Raw genomic sequence first — 23,128 nt, 5'->3', positions numbered from 1 at the left:
CAAATTTATAGGCCATAGCTTCCATTCTACTTCATGTCTTCATTCACCTACCTTTGGTTTTTTATAGGTAAGTTATGATGCAACAAAGTCATTTCATTTGGAAAACTCCCATGGCTTGGCTTCTTCTTCTACCTAACGAACAAGGAATATGTCCGTACGTTTTCCACCGTCTCCACTATCATATTAGTTTAATGGTACGAGGCCTACAACATTTGACAGTTTAACGTTATTGATCACTCAAATAAAGAAAAAGATGCACACGAAGCAGCGGTGTTTTCTTTACTAGCTGTTTGAATAGGGGCCCTACTGATCTCCCAAGCAATGAGAATTTTTCTCAAGAGTTGGTTGAGGCCATCAAGTGGTTTCAATTACCAAAATCCACCGGCAAATCTCTACATTGATATATGGCATGCTATTTATTAAATAATATATACATCTGCAAGGCCTGATTTTCAAAACATGCCTTAGAACATCGAGAATTAGCACTGTCAACGTTATATATATATATATATATATATATATATATATATATATATATATATATATATATATATATATATATATATATATATATATATATATATATATGTATATATAGATAGATAGATAGAGAGAGAGAGAGAGAGACTCTTAAACATCTCCATGAGGAAGATTGTAAACTTAGGTTGTTAATTTGCAGTATTTGAAGGGTGTTAGGAGGCATTCATATGGATCGTGAAGAATCAATATCTATAGAAAGCAACGGGGAATCATCGGCACCGTTACCAATTATAATATTTCAGCAAGTAAGATGTTTTCATCAACATCTAGAAGAATAATGATGATCAAATATTATATAAGGTAGTACATTAATTATGTGAGGGGGGGGGGGCTGAGAAACAAGAATCTCCCACTTTTTTTGTTAAAAACATTGTGATGATTACTCTCGCTCTCTCTCCATTGTTGTTAATATCCACATTGGCACACGTTTATTTGTTTAAAACCTAAAAAGGCATGCGTCTAAACAATCTTTGCAGATGGGCCATGTTTCTGCATGAAATTAATTTGGATGACACATGGGGTTGGCCACGGTAATGCATTACAGTCCACCTCTTCCTGAATAGAAAATGGTTGGGATATAAAGAACCTGTTGACAGCAAATATGCTGCCCTGGTCACCAACTTTCTCAGGCATACAACTCCAAAGGGATTGGGATATAACTGACCTAGATACAACACTTATTATCAGGTTTCTTATGCCAAGCTGGGTGTAGACATGGTTCCAAATCCATGTCTATGTAGGGATGACCTGTCAACCTAACAGAACCAGATCCACAATCACAAAGGTCCATCTCAGATCTAACCAGTAACCAGTTGCAGCTTGGTATGACAATTAAATATGAACTCTCTCTCTCTCTCTCTCTCTCTCTCTCTCTCTCTCTCTCTCTCTCTCTCTCTCTCTCTCTCTCTACATTAATCTTATCTGTTGATGAATTTAAAGTAGATATTCACTTACCTGCTCAAGAAGAAACAAGCTTTGGAAAGAAGAGAAAAAGGCTGTGAATGGCTCAAAGCTGGGCCGACCTAAAAGGCAGTAGTGATCAGGTCTGGATCCAGATATGTACTGAAAAGATCTAAAAGAAGTCACAATGTGGATGGAATTCAAATCGTACAGCTGCCAGACCTAGGCGGGTCTCCATGATCAAATCGAACTTAGATTGGACCCTGCTTTGTATAATTTGTGGGCAGCTTTTATCTGTTTTTTTCTCCCCTGCTTGACTGGAAAGAACATGCAAGAATTTTACAGCTCATGCTTGAAAGGGGTAAGAAAACCTAATCTGAAGGTATCATGGATCTTCATAGTATGCTTTAACGGGATCTTAAAATTTCTGGATTGAACCAGAAGTTTCAAAATCTCATATGGAGCAGAAATTGTTTTTTTTTTCGATAAGCAAGCTGGCCCCTACCAGTTCATTTCTTAACAAAGGAATTACGTAAAATCAGTATTGTCCCCAGTCAGGGGGAGTGGTCCTTCCAAGACTTTTCCAACCCCGACCTAGCTAACTTAGTTGGGAATCTAGCAAAAAAAATTGGTATATTTGTCTCTGTTTTGGATTCTAGCTCCTCTGAAGTTGTACATTTACAAAAAAAACACTAGGCCAAAAATTACTTATAGTGACGGCTCCAAGTAGTCATTATAAGTGGCAAAAATCGTCACTATAAGTAATAGTGACGGCATAGTGTCTGACTACAAGTTCCGTCACTATTATAACGACTACTTAGAGCCTCCATGAGTATTGGTGACAGTTTACAGGTTACTACTATTCACATCTCTAATCCGTTATAAGACACTTATAGTGATGGGCAGAACCATCACTATATGTCATATGTGAGCATGTTCATATAAGGAATGGTGACGACTAGAGTTGTCACTAATACCTTGTTAAAAAAAAACTGGATGACCTATTTTGAGTTGTATTGAGAGAGTGCATCCAACATTTTGATAGCAGAATTTTTTAATAAATAACTTTGAAAAGATCATAATGATAACAATAATATCATTTTGACAATATTGAATCATGACATAATCATACACTTATTTTTTGTAAATTGCATATAAAGCACTACAAAAAAGCAACACCATCATTGGTATGTCCATCATTATCATCATATCCGCCATTCATTACTTGAAAACAATACCACAATGAGCATACCAATGTAAATTTCATCAATAATATAATTATCATCACCACATGTGGTTTTACGATCATCATACATAAAGAGCATATTGATGATGCATGAAATGCACATCATGTTATTAATATATTCATGCATTTTTAGGTGATTTTAAGGTTTAAAACCCATGATTGGATGTGTTTTGGCATAATGGAGTCATGGTTCGAATTTCAGAAAAATCAGAGTTAAATTGAGTGAGATATGACAATTTTAGTGTTTGGGCATGGATTTCAAGGTGATTCAGATCAAGATCCAACCCAAATAGAACATCTTGGGCCGTGGATCAGTGTTTAAAACATCATAATCCATCTCCAACGTGATCCAAAACCCATTTATGAAAGGTTTTCAGAAAACCCCCTCCAAAAGAGGCGCATAGAAATATTTTTTATTTTAAGCCTCTTTCTGAAATGAGCCCAAAGTATAAAAATGAGTTTTCTGAAAACCCTAGACGTCTTTGCCTAGGGATTTGCGCCTCCTCAACTGAATCTTACTCCAACCATCTCCTTCCCCAACCATTCCACGCCAACATCCTTGTGTCGTTTGGTTTTGCTTGAGATTCAAGCATTTTCTCTTGTTTTCTCTCATCGATTTCATATCTATTTTTCATTGCTTTTCCTCCTTGTTGTGTGTTGATCATATTTGCTTTATTTTGCAGGTGTAGTAGAGGTTAAAGACAACATTCTTGTGTGGAGTGTCGTCTACTCCAACAAGAAAGATCGACTCTACCTCCATCTGATCCTCTACTCCACCCGATCATGAATCAGACCTCCTTCCGCCTTCGGTGTACTTCAAACGTGTTGCAGCTGCAAGAACGAGCTCTGTTGTGACGTTCCAGCATCATTGAAGAAGATGAGACACATCTACATAGGATGATTCCGCTCTTTCCACCCCCAAAGTCGTCGAATCGCCCTTGAGGTAGGTCTTCCTTTCCTCCATTCTTTTAGATAGAATCGTGTCCACCTACAGTTTTGGGCCTAGATTAGGAGTAATCTTTGATTTACAACTCGTTTTAGTCAAAAAGTGGAAATCAGCTAGATCTAGTCTAGCCGATTTCAGCATTTTCTCATCTTCTATTTTCTGAGGTTTGTTTCAGTAGTAAACTGTGTTAAAAAGTATTTGGTCGAGTTTAATTTCATGTTGGGTCTTTGTTCATGTCTTATGTTTGTCAAGCTGAATCGATCGGCTATTGTGTATCGTGTTCATGTCTAGCGAATTTTAGATTTCAGTTTAGAGTCGTTATTTATTTATTTATTTTTAGTCATAGTTCTATAAGTTGTGCAATGTTTAATTTGAGTTTAGTTGTAATTAGGTTGAAGTTTGTGTTTGCATTTCGTCTAGAGTTTGTTCAAAAAGAAAAGAAAAAAAATTATTATCGTTTTTCATAGTTGAGGTTAAGTCGAATTTTTTTAGGGGTAAGCGTGGCTTTCTTCTCCAAAGAGACATCTGCCATTAAAGTCCAGCTTGGTTTTAGGTTTCATTTGGTAAGTTTATTATGATTAAGTAGGTTCATTATAATGTCTAGATTCAATGTGTGCTATTGCAAAAGACGTTTTAGTATTCTTGCTTAGGTAGTTTTGATTTTTGTGTGTTGTTTAATTTAGCTCTTCTGAAAATCGTGATTTACATGTCATTCATACCCCTGGAATTAGTTGTGTAGGTTAGATTAGTTAGGTTAAGTTAATCAATTAAGTAATGTTGAATTTTAGAAGAAGGGTAATTGAGGTTGAGAAACGATTTTGGTAAATTTGGACTCCTCCAAATTTGTGGGATTCAATTAAGGAAAGCTTTGAAATTTTTATCCAGCCAAGTTAGAAGGGATTTAGCTTTTAAATTTTGGAAACAAATTTTGAGTTTCAAATCACCTTCTAAAAGTGTTTGTCACGATTTTGGGAAAGGACTTAATTATTATACTTTCTTTTAAAGAAAACCTAAAAACGTGTGGGACCCTCCAGCTGGACGGTTTTTACCTTCTCAAGCTTCCAATTAGGATAAAAATGCAATTATGGAGAAGGATCTTCCTTCCAATTTTGTTACTCTCATTTATTAACCCTTTTTCTAACTTTCTATATTGACCTGGATTAGATTTAGTATTAATCATTTTAGTAAGTGTGTATTAGTCTTATGTTTGAGTAAGTGATTCATTATTTAGGTAGGTCTTAATTAGTGTTAATTGCATTTCATTTAGGCGTGTAACTTGGATAGAGTCATTTAATTATTTCTTTTCATTTTCGGTTTTAACAAATAGTCTTTATTTATTAATTTTGACTGAGGTGTTCTAGAATCCCTTGGGTGACTATGATCTTTGTTATCATCTTATATACAAAATCCTATCTAAGCAACCCGCTCTAAACTGTCCTCAATGTTGATTGTTGGTCCAAGTGTATTCCGCTCTCGCATGGTTGAGTTGGGTCATGCCACATCCTAGGATCGTTGTCATTAAAAACCTCATTGTCTAGATGGCCTCCCACTTTTAGAAAAGAGAAAGTCCAAAAAAATTGATGGACAAAAAAAACAAAATTTGATAATCATATTGACCTTTCAATGAGGGATTTTATAGTTTACAAACAATAGAAAGGAATGCATATGATATGTGTTATCGTCCGGATATGGATATGCATGGTTACATGGATAAGCGTTATGAGAAACGATAACGATTTATCATCTGTTACATGGATATGTGTTATCAGAAAGGATAACGATAACAAAATGAATGTGTTATTACTCTCCCTCAAGTTGGAGCATGGAGATCTGTAATGCCCAACTTGGATGTCAAGAACTAAAACTGGTCATGGCCCAATGCCTTAGTTAAGAGATCAGCAGGTTGATAACGAGAAGGAATATGAGCAGTGGTAATGACACCAGTTTGAAGTTTTTCACGAATAAGGTGGCAGTCAAGTTCAATGTGCTTAGTACACTCATGGAAAACAAGGTTGGCAGCAATGTGAAGGGTGGTTTGATTGTCATAATATAACTGCATGGATTGTAGATGAGTGACAACAAGATTCAGAATAAAAGGGCTTTAAGCAAGATTAGTTCACAAGTGGTTGTAGCCATAGAGCGATATTCGACTTCAACAGAAGAGCGGGAAACTGTATGTTGTTTTTTGGTCTTCCAGGATAGAGAACTGCTGCCAAGAAAGGTGTGATATCATGTAGTTGTTCGATGGGATGTGGGACAACTTGCCCAATCAGAGTCACAATATGCGGTGAGCTAAAGTTGGCTAGAAGAAGGCAGAAGAATGTCTTTGCTTGGGGAGGATTTTAAGTATCGAAAGATCTGATAGGCAGCATCAAGATGGGGCTTCTGCAGAGTTTGCATGAACTGGCTCATGACATTAACGAAATAGTTGATATTCAGTCGAGTGATCGTCAGATAAATGAGGCGACCCACCAGGCGCCTGTAACAAGTAGGATCATTGAGTGGAGTGCCTTGATCGACTGAAAGAGAAAGATGTTGCTCCATAGAAAAGTCCACTGAGTGGGTGCCCAATAAGCCACTATCAGAAAGAATGTCAAGTGTGTACTTTTGTTGGGTCATGAAAATACCTTGGGTCGAGCGGGCCACCTTGATGCCAAGAAAGTACTTCAGCTTACCAATATCCTTTAGGTGAAAACGTGAGTGCAAAAAAGTTTGAGTTGAGTAATAGATTGAGAATCATTACTGGTAATAATGATATCATCAACATAAACGAGTAAAGCAGTGAACCGAGGTCTAGATCGGCGGACAAACAAAGTATAATCTATGGTAGGCTGATAATATCCGACATCTTTAAGATATAAAGATTTATTGAGTTTGCACACATCATGCCCCCCCTTACTAGGATTTTCAGGGGGAAGATCCATGTAAACCTCTTCTTGGAGATCCTCATGTAAGAATGCATTATGAACATCCAGTTGAAAAAAGTGACCATCCATTAATTGCAGCAAGAGAGAGTAAGCAACGCATAGTAACAAGTTTGGCGACTGGAGCAAAGGTCTTATGATAATCAAATCATTCAACTTGAGTGTACCCTTTGGCAACTAAACATACTTTATAGCATTCTACATATCCATAAGTGTGATATTTGATTTTGAAAACCCAACGACATCCAATTGGTCTCTTGCCAAGAAGTAGAGAAAATATCCCAAGTGTTATTCTTTTATAATGCATCAATTTCAGCAGCCATGGCCTTTTCTCAATGCTCATGTTTAACAGTCTCGCTAAAACTGTGAGGTTCAACCTAAGAGGTAATGGAAGCTAGAAAAGCAAGATGAGTATGAGAGAATTTATGATATGGTAGAAAGTGAGAAATTTGGTAAGAATTGCCTGAAGATAGCTGAGGATTGGATGAAGTCGTGATGAGCAGACGAACACACATAGTCGTCTAAGTGAGAAGGATGATGGTGAGGTCGAGCAGATCGGCATAATGGATTGAGGATAGGTTGGACATGATCAAATGTGGTATGAGTGTGATCAGTGGGTGGGGTGGGAGGCAAAGGAAAAGTTGGTGGTAAAGGTTCTGAATCAGGCACGGGATGGGGTAAAACATATGGATCTGGGTGAAAAAAACATTGATTTTAAAAGGGAAAAATCATCTCATAAAGTATGACATCACGACAAGTAAAGAAAACATGTTTATCCAAGTCATATAGATGATAGCCTTTTTGACTGAAAGGGTATCCAACAAAGACACAACGTCTGGAACGAAAGAAAAATTTATTGTGAGATTCCAAATTTTTAGAATAACATAAGCAACAAAAGACACATAAGTGAATATAGGAGGGTTTGACATTGAGTAACATCTCATATGGAGTTTTGCCTTAAAAAATTGGTGTGAGAATTTGGTTGATGAGGTATGTGGCAATTAAAATATATTCTCCGCAAAAGGTTAATGGCATATTAGCTTGAAAATGAAGGGCGCGGGCTATTTTGAGAAAATGACAATGTTTTCACTCCACTTACCCATTTTGTTGGGGTGAATGAACACAAGAACATTGATGGTCTATTCCATTTTGGGTAAAAAAATCCTGAATCATGTGGGACATAAATTCAGTACCATTGTTTGTGCAATCATATTGCACGTGAAAATTGTATTGAGTTTTAACCATGGTGCAAATTTTTATAAGGAAATGAAAGGTTTCATTTTTGTATCTCATAAGATAAACCCAAGTACATATAGAAAAACCATCAACAATGATGAGAAAGTAATGAGCCCGGCTGTGTGTAGACTTATGATATGGACCCTAAATATCACAATATATAAGATAAAAAAAAACATAAGCTTTATTTGTACTAAGAGGAAATGAAGACCTTGTTTGCTTAAAACAATGACAAACATCACATAAAAATTTTAAAGAAGAAAAAATGTCAGAATGCACTTTGGATAACTCAGAAATTCAATCCTTAGAAGGATGGCCTGGTCATGAATGCTATATTTCTAAGATAGTAATTTTTGTGAAAGCCATGACATGATGGTGTGGGTCGGCGGGTGGATAGTGGTAGAGCCCATTTTGAACTTTACCCACTCTAATCGGCTTCTTCATCAAACGGTACTGAAATATACAAAATGAAAAGAAGAAGGTGGCCGCAATATTAGAAGATTAAGATAATTTTCTAACCGATAATAGATTAAATTGAAAAGATGGAATGAAAAGAACATCCTTGAGGCAAATATTCAGAGATATTCTAATGGTACTTACATGGGTAACATTCATGCTTTGGCTATTGGGTAATTTAACAGGTTTTAATACGAGTGACAGGAAAACAATCGATTAACAAAGACATGTGTGGAGTCATATGATCCAAAGTACTTGTCTCTTTGATCTAGGAAGAAACATTTGAAAATGTATAACCTGCAAGATTAGCCGAGGAGACTTAAGCATCGGTATTGAACCAAGATATAAGCTAATTCTTTTGGTCATTAATGAGTTGCATCAAAGAAAAAAACTCATCATTTTGCATGGCAAGTGGTGTTGGCTGCTCAACTGTTGCATTGGCGACATTCAGAGAGTGAGGTTTGGATGCAGACACATTGTCGACCTTATGTTTAGGATGGCCAATCGGATAACCATGTAAAGCATAACATTGTGGCTTGATGTCACCAACCCTCCCACAATATTCACACATTAGGTGTTCTCGACCTTGTTCCGAGAAATAGGAAAAGTTGTTACCTCGATTATGCGGATTTGTATTGGCAACGAAAGCAGTTGATTCACCTATGACTGTGAGATTGGCTTGCAACATCTTATGGTTTTTTTCTTCCATTATAAAGGCATACACTTGACTAATGCTCGATAAGGGTTTCATGGTTAAGATCGGACTCCTCACAGTAGTGAACGAGTCACTTAAACCCATGAAAAATTGATACACTTTTTCTTGCTATTGATATTCATTCAATTCTTTGAAAGCCTCACATATGCAATCTGAAATAAGTAAATATGAATTCAATTCATCCCACAGAGACTTAAGAGTGGTATAGTAAGAAGCAAGAAACGACTGATTTTGTCTATGATCTGAAATTAATTTTTTTAACTGATAAATTCTGGCAACATTACTTTGAGCAAATTGTTCTTCTAGATCATCACATACCTCTCTGACGGTGTCAGCATAAATGACACTTTTTGCCAATTCCTTAGTTATAGTGTTTAAAAGTCATGACAATATCATATGATTACATTGGTCCCATGCTTGGGAATCCAATGAAGGAAAATCCGGTCATGGTAAGGATTCATCAACAAATCAAAATTTATTTTTTACGCTAAGAGACATTTTCATGGCTTTCTTTCAAGTTGAATAATTATCGTCATTCAAGGGAGAGGAGACTAGAATTACACTTAGATTATCAGAGTAGTACAAATAAAATTATCTCTGGAATATATGAGGCTCTGGATCTATCATCATTATGATGCACTTTGGTAGAAGCCATCGATTTTATGTGGGTAAGTCTGAATAAATCGACTATGGAAGTTGATGGAACCTATGACAACCAAGTAGCTGCCAAAACCGCACTACAATAATAACAACACAAGATGATTTGCAGGTACCAGTAATCACTTTAACCTAAAACACTGCTCGAACAGGACTAGCAAAGGCAAAAAAACAGCAATGAAGGACTCAATAGATGGTGGCACCCTGGTATCGCTCTGATACCATGAGAAAAGAGAAAGTTTGAGAAACTTGATGGACAAAAAAACAAAATTTGATAATCATATTGACCCTTCAATGAGGGATTTTATAGTTTACAAACAACAGAAAGGAGCGCATCTGATATGTGTTATTGTCAAGATATGAATATGTGCGGTTACATGGATAAGCGTAATTGTCAGAAAGGATAAAGATTTATCATCGGTTACATGGATATGCATTATCGGAAAGGATAACGATAACTAATGAATGTATTACTACATCGTTCCAAAGCGTTCTAGCCTCTATCTTGTCGTGTTTTAGTCTCCAACTAAGAGCCACAGGCTATCGTTTGGGTGCTGGGACAGGGTATCCCTCTGGGCGCTACATCTGTAGGGTTCATTGAAAGCATATACCCCTATCACCATCAAGATAGCATCTCCCTTTATCAACCAAAATCGTCGTTAATTACTCCTAGATTAGCAACACCTCCACCACTAATGTGGATCTTCTCCACAAACACAAGATTCAAGTTTGGCTTATTGACTCAAAGTTTCCAGCAATGTCAAAATCTGGGAATTCTTTCCGCAAAGTAAGCCATGCCCCTTTTGTGACTTTAGGGCATGTTAGATGGCTCAGCGGGACAAAAATGACACTGAGAATGAGGGTTTTAACAAACATTGGACGCAGTGAACACGCGGAACGCCGTTCGCCACATCTATATATGTGTTTTATTAGTGTTCCACCCTCCTCTGTTACGAAAAAAATAGGGATGGGAAACAAATTAAAAAAAATGCATCGACGAACACGCCCATCTCTCTCGTACAACGGTCAGAGGGGAAGGGGGCAGCGGAGGTGAGGGCAAGAGCGAGAGAGAACAGCTGAATTCCGACGGCTGAGCGAGGTCAGAGAAGCCAGTGGAGATGGGCCACGGGAACCTCCTGGCGAGGAAGCACGAGTGCCACCGGCAGCTCCAAGACCTCGTGGCGATGGCTGTGTTCTTTCTCCTGGTGTTCACGCTGCTCGGCGACTCTCTCGTGGTTTCTGGCCGGCAGGAGCTCGCGCTCACCCCCACTGCATCCCCTACGAGGGCCTCCGCCACTTTGCCTCGTCAACCACCTCGTGGCTACCAGATTCCAGTCCCCTGGACGGACAGCTTGTCCAAGGTGATGCCTCCTCGTGTTTTGTTTCTCCTACTTGATCCATCGTTATCGTTGCTAGGGTTTTACTTCTTCTACAGTGGATGGCGGATTCTGTGAGAGAATGAGGTCGAAATTGGAGAGATTCAAGTGCTTTTCGTTAGAATTTCAGAACTTTTACTTCTTTTTTCCTTTTTTCACTTTTAGTCGTAATTTTGGATTAGATCATGCTGAAAGTGAAGGAATTGGTGGAATTTAGTGTCTTTTGTTTAGTTGAAGTAGGAATTAGACTGACAAAGACTTGCTTGAATTAGATCTTGTTTTTTTCTTTTTTCTTTTGTTTGAGTAATTCATGACTGTTTAAGTTGTTGGCACATCGTCATCAAACAACGAACATTTGAAACACAACATCCAAATACGGTTTAAACAAAGGTTGAACTTGGTACAGTTATTACGAAATATGTTTAGTCTTTTCTTGTTCATTTCATTGAACAAACCATCAAACATGCTCTTAGAATGTAACAGAAAAACTATATCAACCTTATGAGTCTCCGAAGGCTTCTACCACTACCTTACCCACAACCACCTCAAGCTCCGCTTGTCTGGTAGGAACAGCTAGTCACGTTATCTTGTGTTGGGACGTCCCAGGTTCAAAACCCAATGGTATAGTGCAGTAACTGGTAGGGGTCCGCTTAACCCAGCTTGCCTTTCAAAAAAAAAGAACTTGTTTCGTCAGACTCTGCCCTTGTTCCATTGTTCCTGATGATTGTGTGATGGGTGTCTCGTTGAGCTCTATAGCCTCAATCCTACGTTGTTTCTCCATTTGTACAGAGCTAGGAGTTGTACCAGGCACGTTGGAGATGTCCTTTACGATTGGTCCCTTTTTGCTTCAGGCACGAGTATTTTGGATTCCTAGTTTGTGTTCCTTATTAGCTAGCTTTTTCTTGGCTTGCACCCAATGAATAAGACTTACAACTGGGTTCGGTGCTAGGGTCAGGGTCCGTGTCTGTGCCCCATATAAATTATGTTTGGTTAGTAAGTATCAGGAGATGGTGAAATTCTTGGGGTATAGTAGGACTAAGGTTTTGTTCAGTTGGTTTTAATCTAGGAGAGAGAGGGTGTGAGAGGCAGGTGAAGATAGAGTTGGAAAGCCTGTTGGTTGATGTCAAGGGGTGGGCTGTTTGGTTGAGATCCCATGGGGATGAGTTCGGCCAGGTTTGTTTTGGACATGCGCTTCCATGGCTGGATTGGTATTCTTCTTCTGAAGGTTCTTTCTCTGCTTCCCACCATTATCCTTGTTGGTCTTATGAGTCTCGATAGCCTCATTATCATGGTCTATCTTCATTGATTCTAGCTCCTGATTGATTCACTTGTGGGGAGATTAATTATCTTCTTCCTCTTTGTCCATGGTTTGCAGCAGTTTAAAACGATTCCCTTGCCTTGAGCCTTGAAGATTTATGTTAAGTCATTCTGACCTGGGTCCAACCCTCAGGTTCTTGGGGATTTGCTGGCTCTTGTGTTGGTGTTTTCTTTGGGCATCGGTTTGTCGAGTGTGATCGAGCCACAGAACTTGCAATATCGTATTGAGCTTTCATAGATGATCTCCTGCACCACCTCTCTTCCATTCTCGATGGCTATTTCCATCATTGGAATCGGATTGAAGTTAACGGGAACCTCAATACTAATTCGCACAAATTGCAGTCGCGCTTTCGTTTTTGTTATGGTGTCTGCCCTGATGAAGTTCCCCCCAGTGATTCAGCAATCCCTTCCAAGACTTCATTCGACCATAGCTCCGCCAATAAGTCTGGAAGGCGGATCCAGATGGGTGGTGGTACGAATTTCGATGCGTAATGGCATTTCCGAACACCATCGGTTGCTGACCAGGGTTCTGCTGGCAACCTGTCCTTTTATTTGGTTTGGTTTTTTTATTAGGGTTCTAAATCAAAGGACTTTGAATCGAATTTCTTTAATTAGTGTTTCTTTAATTTGATAAGGGCTGTTTTTCTTTTATTTTCTTTGATTAGTGTTTGCTCGATCAATATTCTTTGATTAGTGTTTGAATCAGGGTTTTTTGTATTTAATTTTATAATTTAGTTATGGTTTCGTTGTTTTTATGCCTTATTTTTCTTGTAGTTTAAGGTTTTTTTGTTAATTTATGATTTTTTTTCTTGTATTTTTAGGGTTTTATGATTTATTTATGGTTTTTGCATTTGTATATAAAAAATTATGAATTCTTATTTTTTCTTGAATTATTCAAAATTTAAACATTTTTTGTTACTTTGGTTCCATATTTAAATATATATTTGGGGCTAAAGTCTATAATTTTTTTATAAACTTTCATAATTAGATTTAATATGAAACTGATTAAAGTATTTATATATCAAAAAAGTACCAATTCTTATGTTTTTAAAATTACCTAAATTTTAAATATTTTTTTGATATTTAGATTCATATTCAAGGCTAAAATTCATAATAAACACGATAAAACATTCATATGGTTGGGCGAATCATAATAAACAGGTTAAAACACTCATATGGTGGGGTGGATCAAGTCGTATCCAAAATAAAGATATTCGACCCATTATTCATATGTGTCTTAGTTGTCCGCACTACATAAAAATCAAACGACACAAGAAACATAGTTTCTTGTTCAGTCAAAACAAACACTGAATCCCTAGTAAAGTTGTTACAAAACTATTCAGTTTTTCATCCCCAATCTGTTAAACCTACTTTTAGTTTTTCATGAGAGAGAGAGAGAGAGAGAGAGAGATCAAGTGATCCAAAATTTAGGGAAGAGAAGTGAGCGCACCAATGTTATCAGTATCGGCAGAAATTCGATATGCTTCATGCCTGAATATGCTATTTTTTAATAAATATAAAATAATACCCAAAATACTTTTTAATATCATTTTAAATTTATTTTAATGTTTTTAACACTTATTACATTATGATTGACACGTAATAATTTGTTATTATTTTTTAGAACGATTCAGTTGAGTATCGGTATCCCCGATACAGCTAAATCGGTGTCAAGGCCGATACCTGTACTGACAACATTGGATAGCATCAATCACTTCCCGACCTGATGGAGTTGCCCCACCATGGGCCCCATATTGTGCTGGGGGCCGTGGCCAACACCGTTTTGGGATTGGTGGGGAAGGTGATTGAGGTGATCACCTGACCCCATTTCGAAATTACCTGGTTGTGCATGCGTATATAAATGGACTCGTGCCCCTCCAACCCACTATCTTCCTAACCTTGAGATCTTTTACATCCTATTGTTAGGAAAGCAGGACAATAAGTTATTCCAAGAGAGAGAAAGGGTGCGTGCGAGTGCATGGATATGTATAAAAGATGTTGCCTATAAGAGCTCCACTCATCTGGTAAGGCTGACCTGACCCGTGAACGTCGCCAAGTTAGCTAAAAAAGATCAGGTGCAATGTGATTACACTTTTAGTGTGCCGCTGTACCTGATCACCCTCCATCTTGAGGATAGGGCCTGTCAGTTTGGGGCCAAAAAATTGATGGAGGACGACCAGGTGCAGCTGCACACTGAAAGTGTGCAATCACATTGCACCCAATCCTCCCTTAAGTTAGAGGGGCGTCATGGGAGTGTCCCTTGCCGCAAGGTCAAAGATACGTCTACTCCCTGTTGGGTACGGGGACCTAAAAGGGTTTCACTAACTGAAGCCAGAAGGTATGTCAAGGTGCAGTTGAGGCGGAGGGGGGGAGGGGGGGGTGAAGCAATCCAGACCATTCATTTTGCAACCGCTGATGCAGTTTATTTAATAGATGAACAGGATTAGAAAGAGTTTTGTGACCCATCTAGGTGGAGACCTTCCATTTGGTGGGATTATGTGATTATTTTCTGCCCAGTGTCCCTTGGACTTTATACTCTTGAAAAACATGACCATAACAATGGCCATCTCTAATATATACAGCTGACGCATAGACCTTGCCTCCTGAGGAAAACAACATGAATCGCTCTTTGTGCTTTTTTTTATTTTACTCTGTGCTTATAAAGAGAGCATTTTCAACACACGCACACACACCAAGGTTGCCATTGGTTGACCAATATTGCCTTCATTTATAATGGAATTACAGATGGATTTTAGGTCATACAAGTTGTAGATAAGTTTTCTTTTTTTGAAGAGAAACAAGTTGTAGATATGTTACAAACATACTCTTGAATGCAAGATTACTTCTGCAATAGTGAAAACCATGAACAGCTTTTGAGTTTTAAGCTCCACTGCCTAGCAATTGGAAGTGCTTCGATGAAAATCAGCAACTTGCTACTCACGCTTCAAGCTCCAAGTTTGAGATCACTGCAAGGATATGAGGCATCAGACGCAACGTCATATGCTTTGATAGGAGATGTTGCATCAGCTTCATGGAAACAGTTAATAAATTGTGCTTATCAGAATACAAGATATCTGGATATATCCTGTCTGGTATCATCTAACGACTTTTAGCTCCCAAAGAGATCAGCTATAATGTTTCAACTTTTACACCAAGAGATCGGCAGAATCTGAGTATTCTATCTGAACCTAGTCAAGGAGTTGTCTGACCTGGCAAATGAGTGACTTAGCTCATGGTAACGATGTATTGTCACAGGATGGTGAATAAAGCTGCAAGAGATAATGATAAATGCCTAGCAAATAGGCCTGATTGGTTTGTTTTCAGTTCTGTCATAAAGGTCGCCATATAAAAAAATCAAACAATTCATCTATAAAAAATCAAACAATTCATCCATCTGCAGCAGACAAGGATAAGGCGATAGTCTCCTTTTTCAACAGTATTGCATTTCTTGCATCAAGCCCACACTCCTGGCATAGCCTTCCTGCAAATAATCCTCAAAGTGGCAGAATGGAACCACCACCCTGTAATTAATTGTAGTGTACATCTGACAATGTTGTTGTCCACAACTAAATCGACACCACTTAGACATTATGGAGGTGAACACTGTTGAGATGACACTGTTCATGGCTTCAACAATGATAGTTCTTTGTGACTTGACGTTTAACAATAAGCTTCTAAATGCAGTACAGGAACACTGGAAAAGAAGAGAAAGACGTGCAGATCAAGACGACATGACAAACCACTTATCCAGTAGCACACAATATTGAATGTCATTGTATGGCTAGAGTGTGGATTCATCACTTGAGACATGTGCACCCACAAGAGGATGGAGGAGCAGGCAATCATATGCTGAACATGATGCCGATGGAAGATGAGAGAATTTGGAAGGAGCATTGGAGCATCAGGCTATACTAAAACATGAAGGTCATTATTATCATGAGAAACCAAGAAGCTAGATGCTGAAGAAGCGTGTGTGTGTGTGTGTGAGAGAGAGAGAGAGAGAGAGAGATTGTTCCTCATCAGCTTAGCAAAAAAATGATGCAACCCAGAGAGTGGGAGTGGAACCAGTGAGAAGTGATCAACTTCAAGCTAGTGCTTTGTTAGCAGGTTTTTTGCCTTTTCCAATGGCAGCAGCAGAAGCAACAAGAAGGCTGGCCAGAGATCTGACCTCATTCTTTTCAACATTTTATCGCATCAAGAAAATATGGGAGACTCATGTCATTATTATACCATTCACAAGCAGGATAGAATGGGCCTCGTGACACCAAAGAGGAAACCACCTTTAGGGCTTCTTTATTCTAGTTCTGTAACACCAGCAGAAGAAAAAAAAAAAGGGGGGGGGGGGGGGGGGGGGAACTTAACCTCCCTCTTGTTTTAAAGTGCCCAAATTTCTTCTTCAACAATGGCAGAGATGCTCATAGGTGTCCACGTAAGATCCAACATACTAGAAATGACTAAACAAATTCTCAGAATTAGCTAAAAGAACCTGACACAAAGTAAGGAATAAAGACAGCAAAAACAAGGAGAGATCACCCAAATTTTCCCTCTTTTTTTATCGGCAAGCTGGGGTATAGCACACACGGCTCAAAACCCCTCTGTTATGATAGCAACCTTACCGTCTAACTATCTCATTCAATCACACCCAAACTTTCCTTAATCATAAACAAAACTCAGTAATAAAATGTACTCAAAAAAACTTATCAAACTCACTCCAAGATAAAGCAAGTACTATCGTATGAACTTAGAAAACATCCATAAAGATGGAAAGAATCAACATTTTTATGGGCAACTTTAAACAGGGTGCCAATGGTTAATTATCTTCATGGTACGGCATGCTTGCCTAGGGTTACATTATTCCCTACAAAGCCAAATGATGAGTTATGAAGATTCCCAAGGGAAAGCTGTTTTACAAGTAAAATCCATGTTAGGGGTGCAAATTTGTCTCAAATTTTGTGCAGTTGGCTTCATTTTCATTTGAGTAGTTAATGCCACTCAAATGCAGATGAAGGTAATAAGCTCCATGTCACTGCAGTTTTAGTTTCTTATCTTTGGGTAAATTATTCTCCTTATTTTACACTGTGGCCATATTTTAAACATAAGCAAACTCATATGGAAAATTGCCAGTTATTCATTGTTTTAAAGTTATTGCAAAAAAAAATGATTGTTTTTCATGAAGCAGTAAATGCAAAGATGTATAAACACTTTCATTTTATGGCACGTTCTGCAAGAAAAAATAGTGGTTTCCTAGTAAAATAATAATAGCGTGGATCTTCTAATGAGCAGACCCAGTTTTTTCACCAGCAATCAGGAGGCATGAAATGAACGATGTGTAAGCCATTTCACATCTCATGGGAAGTCTCCATTATTGATGCATCTCCGCACCAATGGTTCCTTACTAGAGAGCCTTGTTGGCCTTTCTTTCAGAACCTTAGGCAGTTCCCTTTCTATCAGTGCCTTCAAACAAGATTGTCACCATGCAAGTAGCAGTTCATATGAGGAGTTGCATTTAATGTATGTGCTGTCCCATTTTTTTCATTCATTTCTATTGGAGGTAGAGTTGGCGATGAAATAAGATTGATTTTTTAACATCGTCATGGATCATTCTTTTGATAAGCAGTACCTTGTACCCACACCCATACCTATATGCCTATGCCTAAGTCCACAATGACCACTTAAAACCAAATACCAAGATGATCCACTGACAACTGCACAAGTCAAATCATTTTACCCGACTCAAAAATATCCATGTGATAAACACAAGAAAAGGTCATGATTAGCTGGAAGCTAATAGGTATGAAAAATACAATCATGTGGCTTCTGTTTAGGATTAGCAGAAGTTTATTCATATGCAGTTACAATAACAACAATAATGGATTACAATAAAAAAATTAAAATTACAACAGTCGGACCAAGAGGCAAAATGGTGAAGTGAAACATCATACAGCCAACACTAATACATGAGCATAAGTAGAAAGGAGGATGCATCATATAAAACCCTCTATAGTCAACCAAATTGGTCTGTATGAGTTACCTTCCATCCACCAGGAAGCTTCCATCTTCTATGCCAATAGATAGACACTCTGGACCACAGAGGGAAACCAAAACTATACTCCAATGGTTGATCGGCAGCTCCACCAACAGTTAAAGGCAACCAGACATACCTTGAATCCCTAAGGTCAGCAGGGTTCCATCGATCACCAATAAAAATAAAAGAACCAGGTAATCCTGGAAGCGGCACCACAAAAGTGCTCTGAGAGAAGAATGTTGTTGCATAAAATATCTGATTACCACCTATACAAGGATTTCCCAATGTTTCCCATGGACCCATGATTGACTCAGCTGCATGGGCTAGTGCTTTATTAGGTGCCCACCCAGTGCATCCTGAAGTTATCATATAATATGTACCCTGGTGCTTAAACAAAGCTGGTGCTTCTCTACGCTGCCCAACTAAAATCCTTCTCATCACTCTGGTAACATCAAGGTAATCATCCGTGAGCGGGCCAACATGAAGTTCACTGTTATGCTCAGAAGAGTAGATGATGTAGGCCATGTCATCATCATCTTTGAAAACAGTGATGTCCCGACTATCAAAGCCATGTGGTCGTTTGCTGTACAGATACTTGAAAGGTCCAGTAGGTGAATCACTTACAGCTACTCCAACAGCAGCTTTGGTGTAGTTGGCATTATCAATATGCATCCACATCACAAACTTATTTAATTTCTTGTTATAAATCACCTTTGGCCTCTCAAGGACATTGCTCTTGTACAGGTCATGAGTGATGTTATTTTCTTCACCATGCAGTACTATTCCTTCATTTTTCCATGTCCACAAATCTTTGGAAGAGTAGCAGCTCACTCCAATGATGTCAACCTGGCGTTATACAGCATAATCACCCAATAAGAGATCATAAAAACTAATTCAGCATCAATAACATGACATGGCAAATAGTTCCACTACAAAAAACATTCTAGACCATGTGAAATTCAGAAATATTCATTATACATGAACCAGCTGAAAACATGAACATGATGCATGAACTTCTGCAATAAAAAACATTTGACTATTTCAAAGCTATAGTAGCTGAAAACACATGCAGAGTTATCACCAGGAGCCAGCCAGGATGTTCTATTCAAAAGAGCAGTGATCCAAGTATATAATTCCTTCAAGTGGGCAATAATATATAACATAAGCATATGGAAGTCAAAAAGTTATGTCCCACATATGAACAAAAGAGACGCACATGCATACATACAGACATATATTTTCAAATCAGTTAATGTTCTACTACATCCCATGTAAGGCGCTTACTGAGGCTCAAATCACTTCATTCATGTTTTCAACTTAGCTAAAATGTGTTCTTGCTGCATGACAATTTTGAGCCTCTCTATGCTTTTGCAATTGAGTCAAAAACATGTCAAAGAAGTGAGCCTTTCCTTGGCTAGTAATTTGCAAAATAAGTCCCTGCAAACAAGCTAGGATTACATGTTGCATGTTAATTGAATCTTACATGAGCAAGCAGTCACAAGCCTCCCATCTAAATTATATGAAAAATGGTTAAAGAGGAAGAGAACATTAAAAGTAAATTAAAGTTAGTTCAGAGACTCTTGATGGATTGCACAACCTGGCATCCACATTTAGACTTCTTTTTATGAAACAGGAAAAGTGTATTTTATTGATAGAACATAACAGACTAAGACAGAGTATATAAGCACAGTAACGAGATTTCTCCACCAACCAATTTCTCTGATCCAGCTAACAAGGATATGCAAAGCCATAAATAACACATTGGACGAGGTGCATGCCAAGAATAGATGAGCAGCTTCAAATCTCAAACGTTCTTGCAGTGTGTTCCAACCATATGTAACAGCATGCAGATTTTCAACATTTGTGTTACCAGATAAATATTATAAATTTCAACAGGCCCAACTCCACAAAATAATGCTGAAACCGCATCACAATCATGGAAGAACATTCAAACAGTTTTCATACTTGTCTGTAAGGCAGATTTTTAACCAAAAGCTTACATAAAAATATCCACAAGATCAATTTCAAATAGCAGCAGTTTATTTAAGTTCTGTCCATCAGTCCAACAAATATGGAATAATTAGGCATGCAGATTCATAAAAACATCCACTCTCTTTGTCCACATAATAAGTATCAGCTATGAACAGCCAAGTAGAAATGAAGTAAAATGTGTCAATAGCATATATGATATCTTTACTGTCAGCCTTAATACAACACGATAAGATATGGTGAAATTTTGGGTTCAGTAATAAAGGTCGATATTCATCTAATAAAGATACTTGTCCAGTTAACAAAAGTATGAATAAAATGAAGCCTCCCAAATAACTCAAAAACATAATTGCAACATAAACATAGGCATGATAAGCACGAACACAAGGCAAACGCAATGCTTCGAGCACCTCAGAGTTACTTGCAGAATAGGCCGAATAAGAAAATAAAAACTTGCAAGAAGGAAAAAAGAACCTTTAATGCATCTATATGTTTTTCTTGATACAATGGCACAATAAAGTATAAAATAGTGAACTCAGAATTAAAAACTTCTTAACTAAAAACTAACCCGTGCAGTTCCTCTTTTGTGGGCATGGTAGGTATCACCATTTTTATTTTCTCCGTACCAGTAAAACGTTCCAGAGCTTTCGACATATAGAATCCCTCCTCCATGAGATTGAATCGGATATCCATCAGTGTCCAACCATATTCTACCCGGGTAAAAGTACAAGACATCCTTAGGCGATACCTTCAATGGGTTTATAGCAGTGGCTCGACCTGGAAATAACAACGGTCTAATTTTCGAAGTCTTATCCATTAACTCATCTAAAATCGACGTCTGCCTCCCTCTCTGCTTCCCCGAATGCCCTTGACGCCTTCTTAGGGCCGGAAACTGGAAGGTCTCCTCCTCAATATGCTCAAGCTCCCTATTCGCTAACATGAGATTCGATTGGGCCTGAAGCTCTCCCCATCGATCCTTTTGGTGAAATGCCCAGCAAAAGTAGATCAAAAGAATGCACCCGACTAAGCTCCACAACACAACAAACAATGAGCATCTGCTTCCTGCATTGCAATGTAAAGAATTTGATTTCTTGTGTTTGTTCCTCATCATTTGCCCAACTTTTTTATTTATCTCCAGCGCAAAGCTGCATCGAAAAAGAAATGACAGCCTATATAGGTCCAATCCAAAGGCCTTAAGTCAAGTACCATTCATGCCTCACTTTGCCAAGTTGTATAAAAACCCAGAAATAACGACACATTGCAAATCAAAAACAGAATTACCAATAAAGATTACGTATCAACAAGATGAGGAACAAAACTATAAAAGTTCAATACAAGATAATTATAAACAGAAAAAAGTAGGCAAATATTCAATGGATGAAGGGCTTCAACTCCAGTTCCCTATTCGAGTTATATACAAAAAAAAAACTAGAAGATGAAAAACGAGAGAAAAGGAATGATGGTAGGGAAGGTTGATTGGAGAAAAGAAAAGAGAGGTCTTGCCTGGGAGGAGCCTAGCGATGAAAGAACCATTGATGGGGATGAGTGTGGCTGCTCTCTCCACCATTGGAGGGTGGAAGAGAAAGATGGTGGAAGGGCTTAGAGTGAGATCTCGCACAGCAGCATCCAATTCAAAAGGAGTGATCCAGAATCACAAGTGGGTACAAAGAAAAGCAGGTCTCTCCCTTATGAGGAGATTGTTACCGTAGGGGGGACTCTCAATTTCTCACCAAATCCAGAGCTCAACCCCTACTTGGGCTGACATAAGAGGAACTCATGGTGCTTCACCGAATCTATTGCTCTCTCTCTCTCTCTCTCTCTCTCTCTCTCTCCAAAGCCTTCCCATCCGCTTCATTGAAATTAAGGACTCTCATTGACCAAAATCAAAATCTCTCTCTCTCTCTCTCTCTCTCTCTCTCTCTCCACCCACAGAAAATTGAGCTATAAAATAATGCCGTTTACTCTAAAGAATCCCAAGACAGACCAGGTTCACCCACCAAACAGGTACCCGCTCTGGAGCCTGGATACCCTAGCATGAAAATGAAAGGATCTATGAACAGAAAGCAGGTTCTTGTTCACTTAAAACTAAAATTTTGATCATTTTAGTTGGTAAACATGTCATTTCAAATTGCCTCCTTCCCAATTTTCAGCGATCTTTCTCTTTTTTTAGTATGAAAATGAAAGGGCTTATGAACAGAAAAAAAAAAAGGTCATCCTCTCACCACTAAATAGATCGCTCGTTAAAACCCTCGTGGGTAGTTTGGGTAAACTAAGCAACGGATAATAAGAAAACATTAATGATTGATCTGACTCGTTGGGTTTAGAAGGAGCAAAGAAGCTGTACGTGTGCCTGACTAGGATCGCTTTTGGAACCCATTTTGATGTTGACCAATTGAACTGAAGTTCATGTGGATGTGGTTGGGCAGCCCCCCACGGCAGCTTAGAAGCGGTAGCCGGTAGCGTGTGTTGGTGCCCAACGCCAATTTCCAGTGAAGAAACAGCTGTATGCTTCACTTTTATCTCTTCCGTATAAGAATGCTTGTATGCAAGATTGTGCCACCTACCATAACCCAAAGGGTACTCCTGACAGGTGTATTAGAAGACTTTCACAGCTTCTTTCCCCGACACTAACAATAAAAAACTTTATATATATATATATATATATATATATATATATATATATATATTAACCTAACCTCTTAGAAGTAATCAGCATCCATGATTTATTTTGAAATCAACCTCTACATGGTGTTTGTTTTGAGACGGAAAATCACCATTTTTATAGCCATTGATTTTTCAGA

The 23,128-nt window shown here is 38.2% G+C and overlaps 2 protein-coding genes across 3 annotated transcripts; one reads left to right on the top strand and one right to left on the bottom strand.

Annotated features, from left to right (window-relative positions):
• Nucleotides 1-10,675: 10,675 nt before the first annotated feature.
• Nucleotides 10,676-16,497, top strand: LOC149841954 (putative pectin methyltransferase QUA3). The gene is made up of 2 exons (XM_089998802.1): nt 10,676-10,981; nt 15,998-16,497. The coding sequence occupies exons 1-2, from the start codon at nt 10,739-10,741 to the stop codon at nt 16,046-16,048; spliced, it is 294 nt and encodes a 97-aa protein (XP_089854928.1). The 5' UTR covers nt 10,676-10,738; the 3' UTR covers nt 16,049-16,497.
• Nucleotides 15,016-22,256, bottom strand: LOC149841953 (uncharacterized). 2 transcript variants are annotated; one of them, XM_089998801.1, is made up of 4 exons: nt 21,831-22,242; nt 20,896-21,389; nt 18,345-19,184; nt 15,016-15,279 (listed from the first exon to the last, which is right to left on the bottom strand). In XM_089998801.1, the coding sequence occupies exons 1-4, from the start codon at nt 21,892-21,894 to the stop codon at nt 15,277-15,279; spliced, it is 1,401 nt and encodes a 466-aa protein (XP_089854927.1). In that variant the 5' UTR covers nt 21,895-22,242; the 3' UTR covers nt 15,016-15,276. The 2 variants fall into 2 exon arrangements, with proteins under 2 accessions (XP_089854927.1, XP_089854926.1); XM_089998800.1 differs by lacking the exon at nt 15,016-15,279 and having other exon boundaries at nt 18,109-19,184; nt 21,831-22,256.
• Nucleotides 22,257-23,128: the final 872 nt, after the last annotated feature.

Source organism: Nuphar pumila, chromosome 3, assembly GCF_984573655.1.
Source record: "Nuphar pumila chromosome 3, dmNupPumi1.hap1.1, whole genome shotgun sequence".
In the NCBI taxonomy this organism is placed as follows: Eukaryota; Viridiplantae; Streptophyta; class Magnoliopsida; order Nymphaeales; family Nymphaeaceae; genus Nuphar; species Nuphar pumila.
Note: the sequence above shows the minus strand (reverse complement) of the source record. Positions and strands in the feature narration are given on the sequence as shown.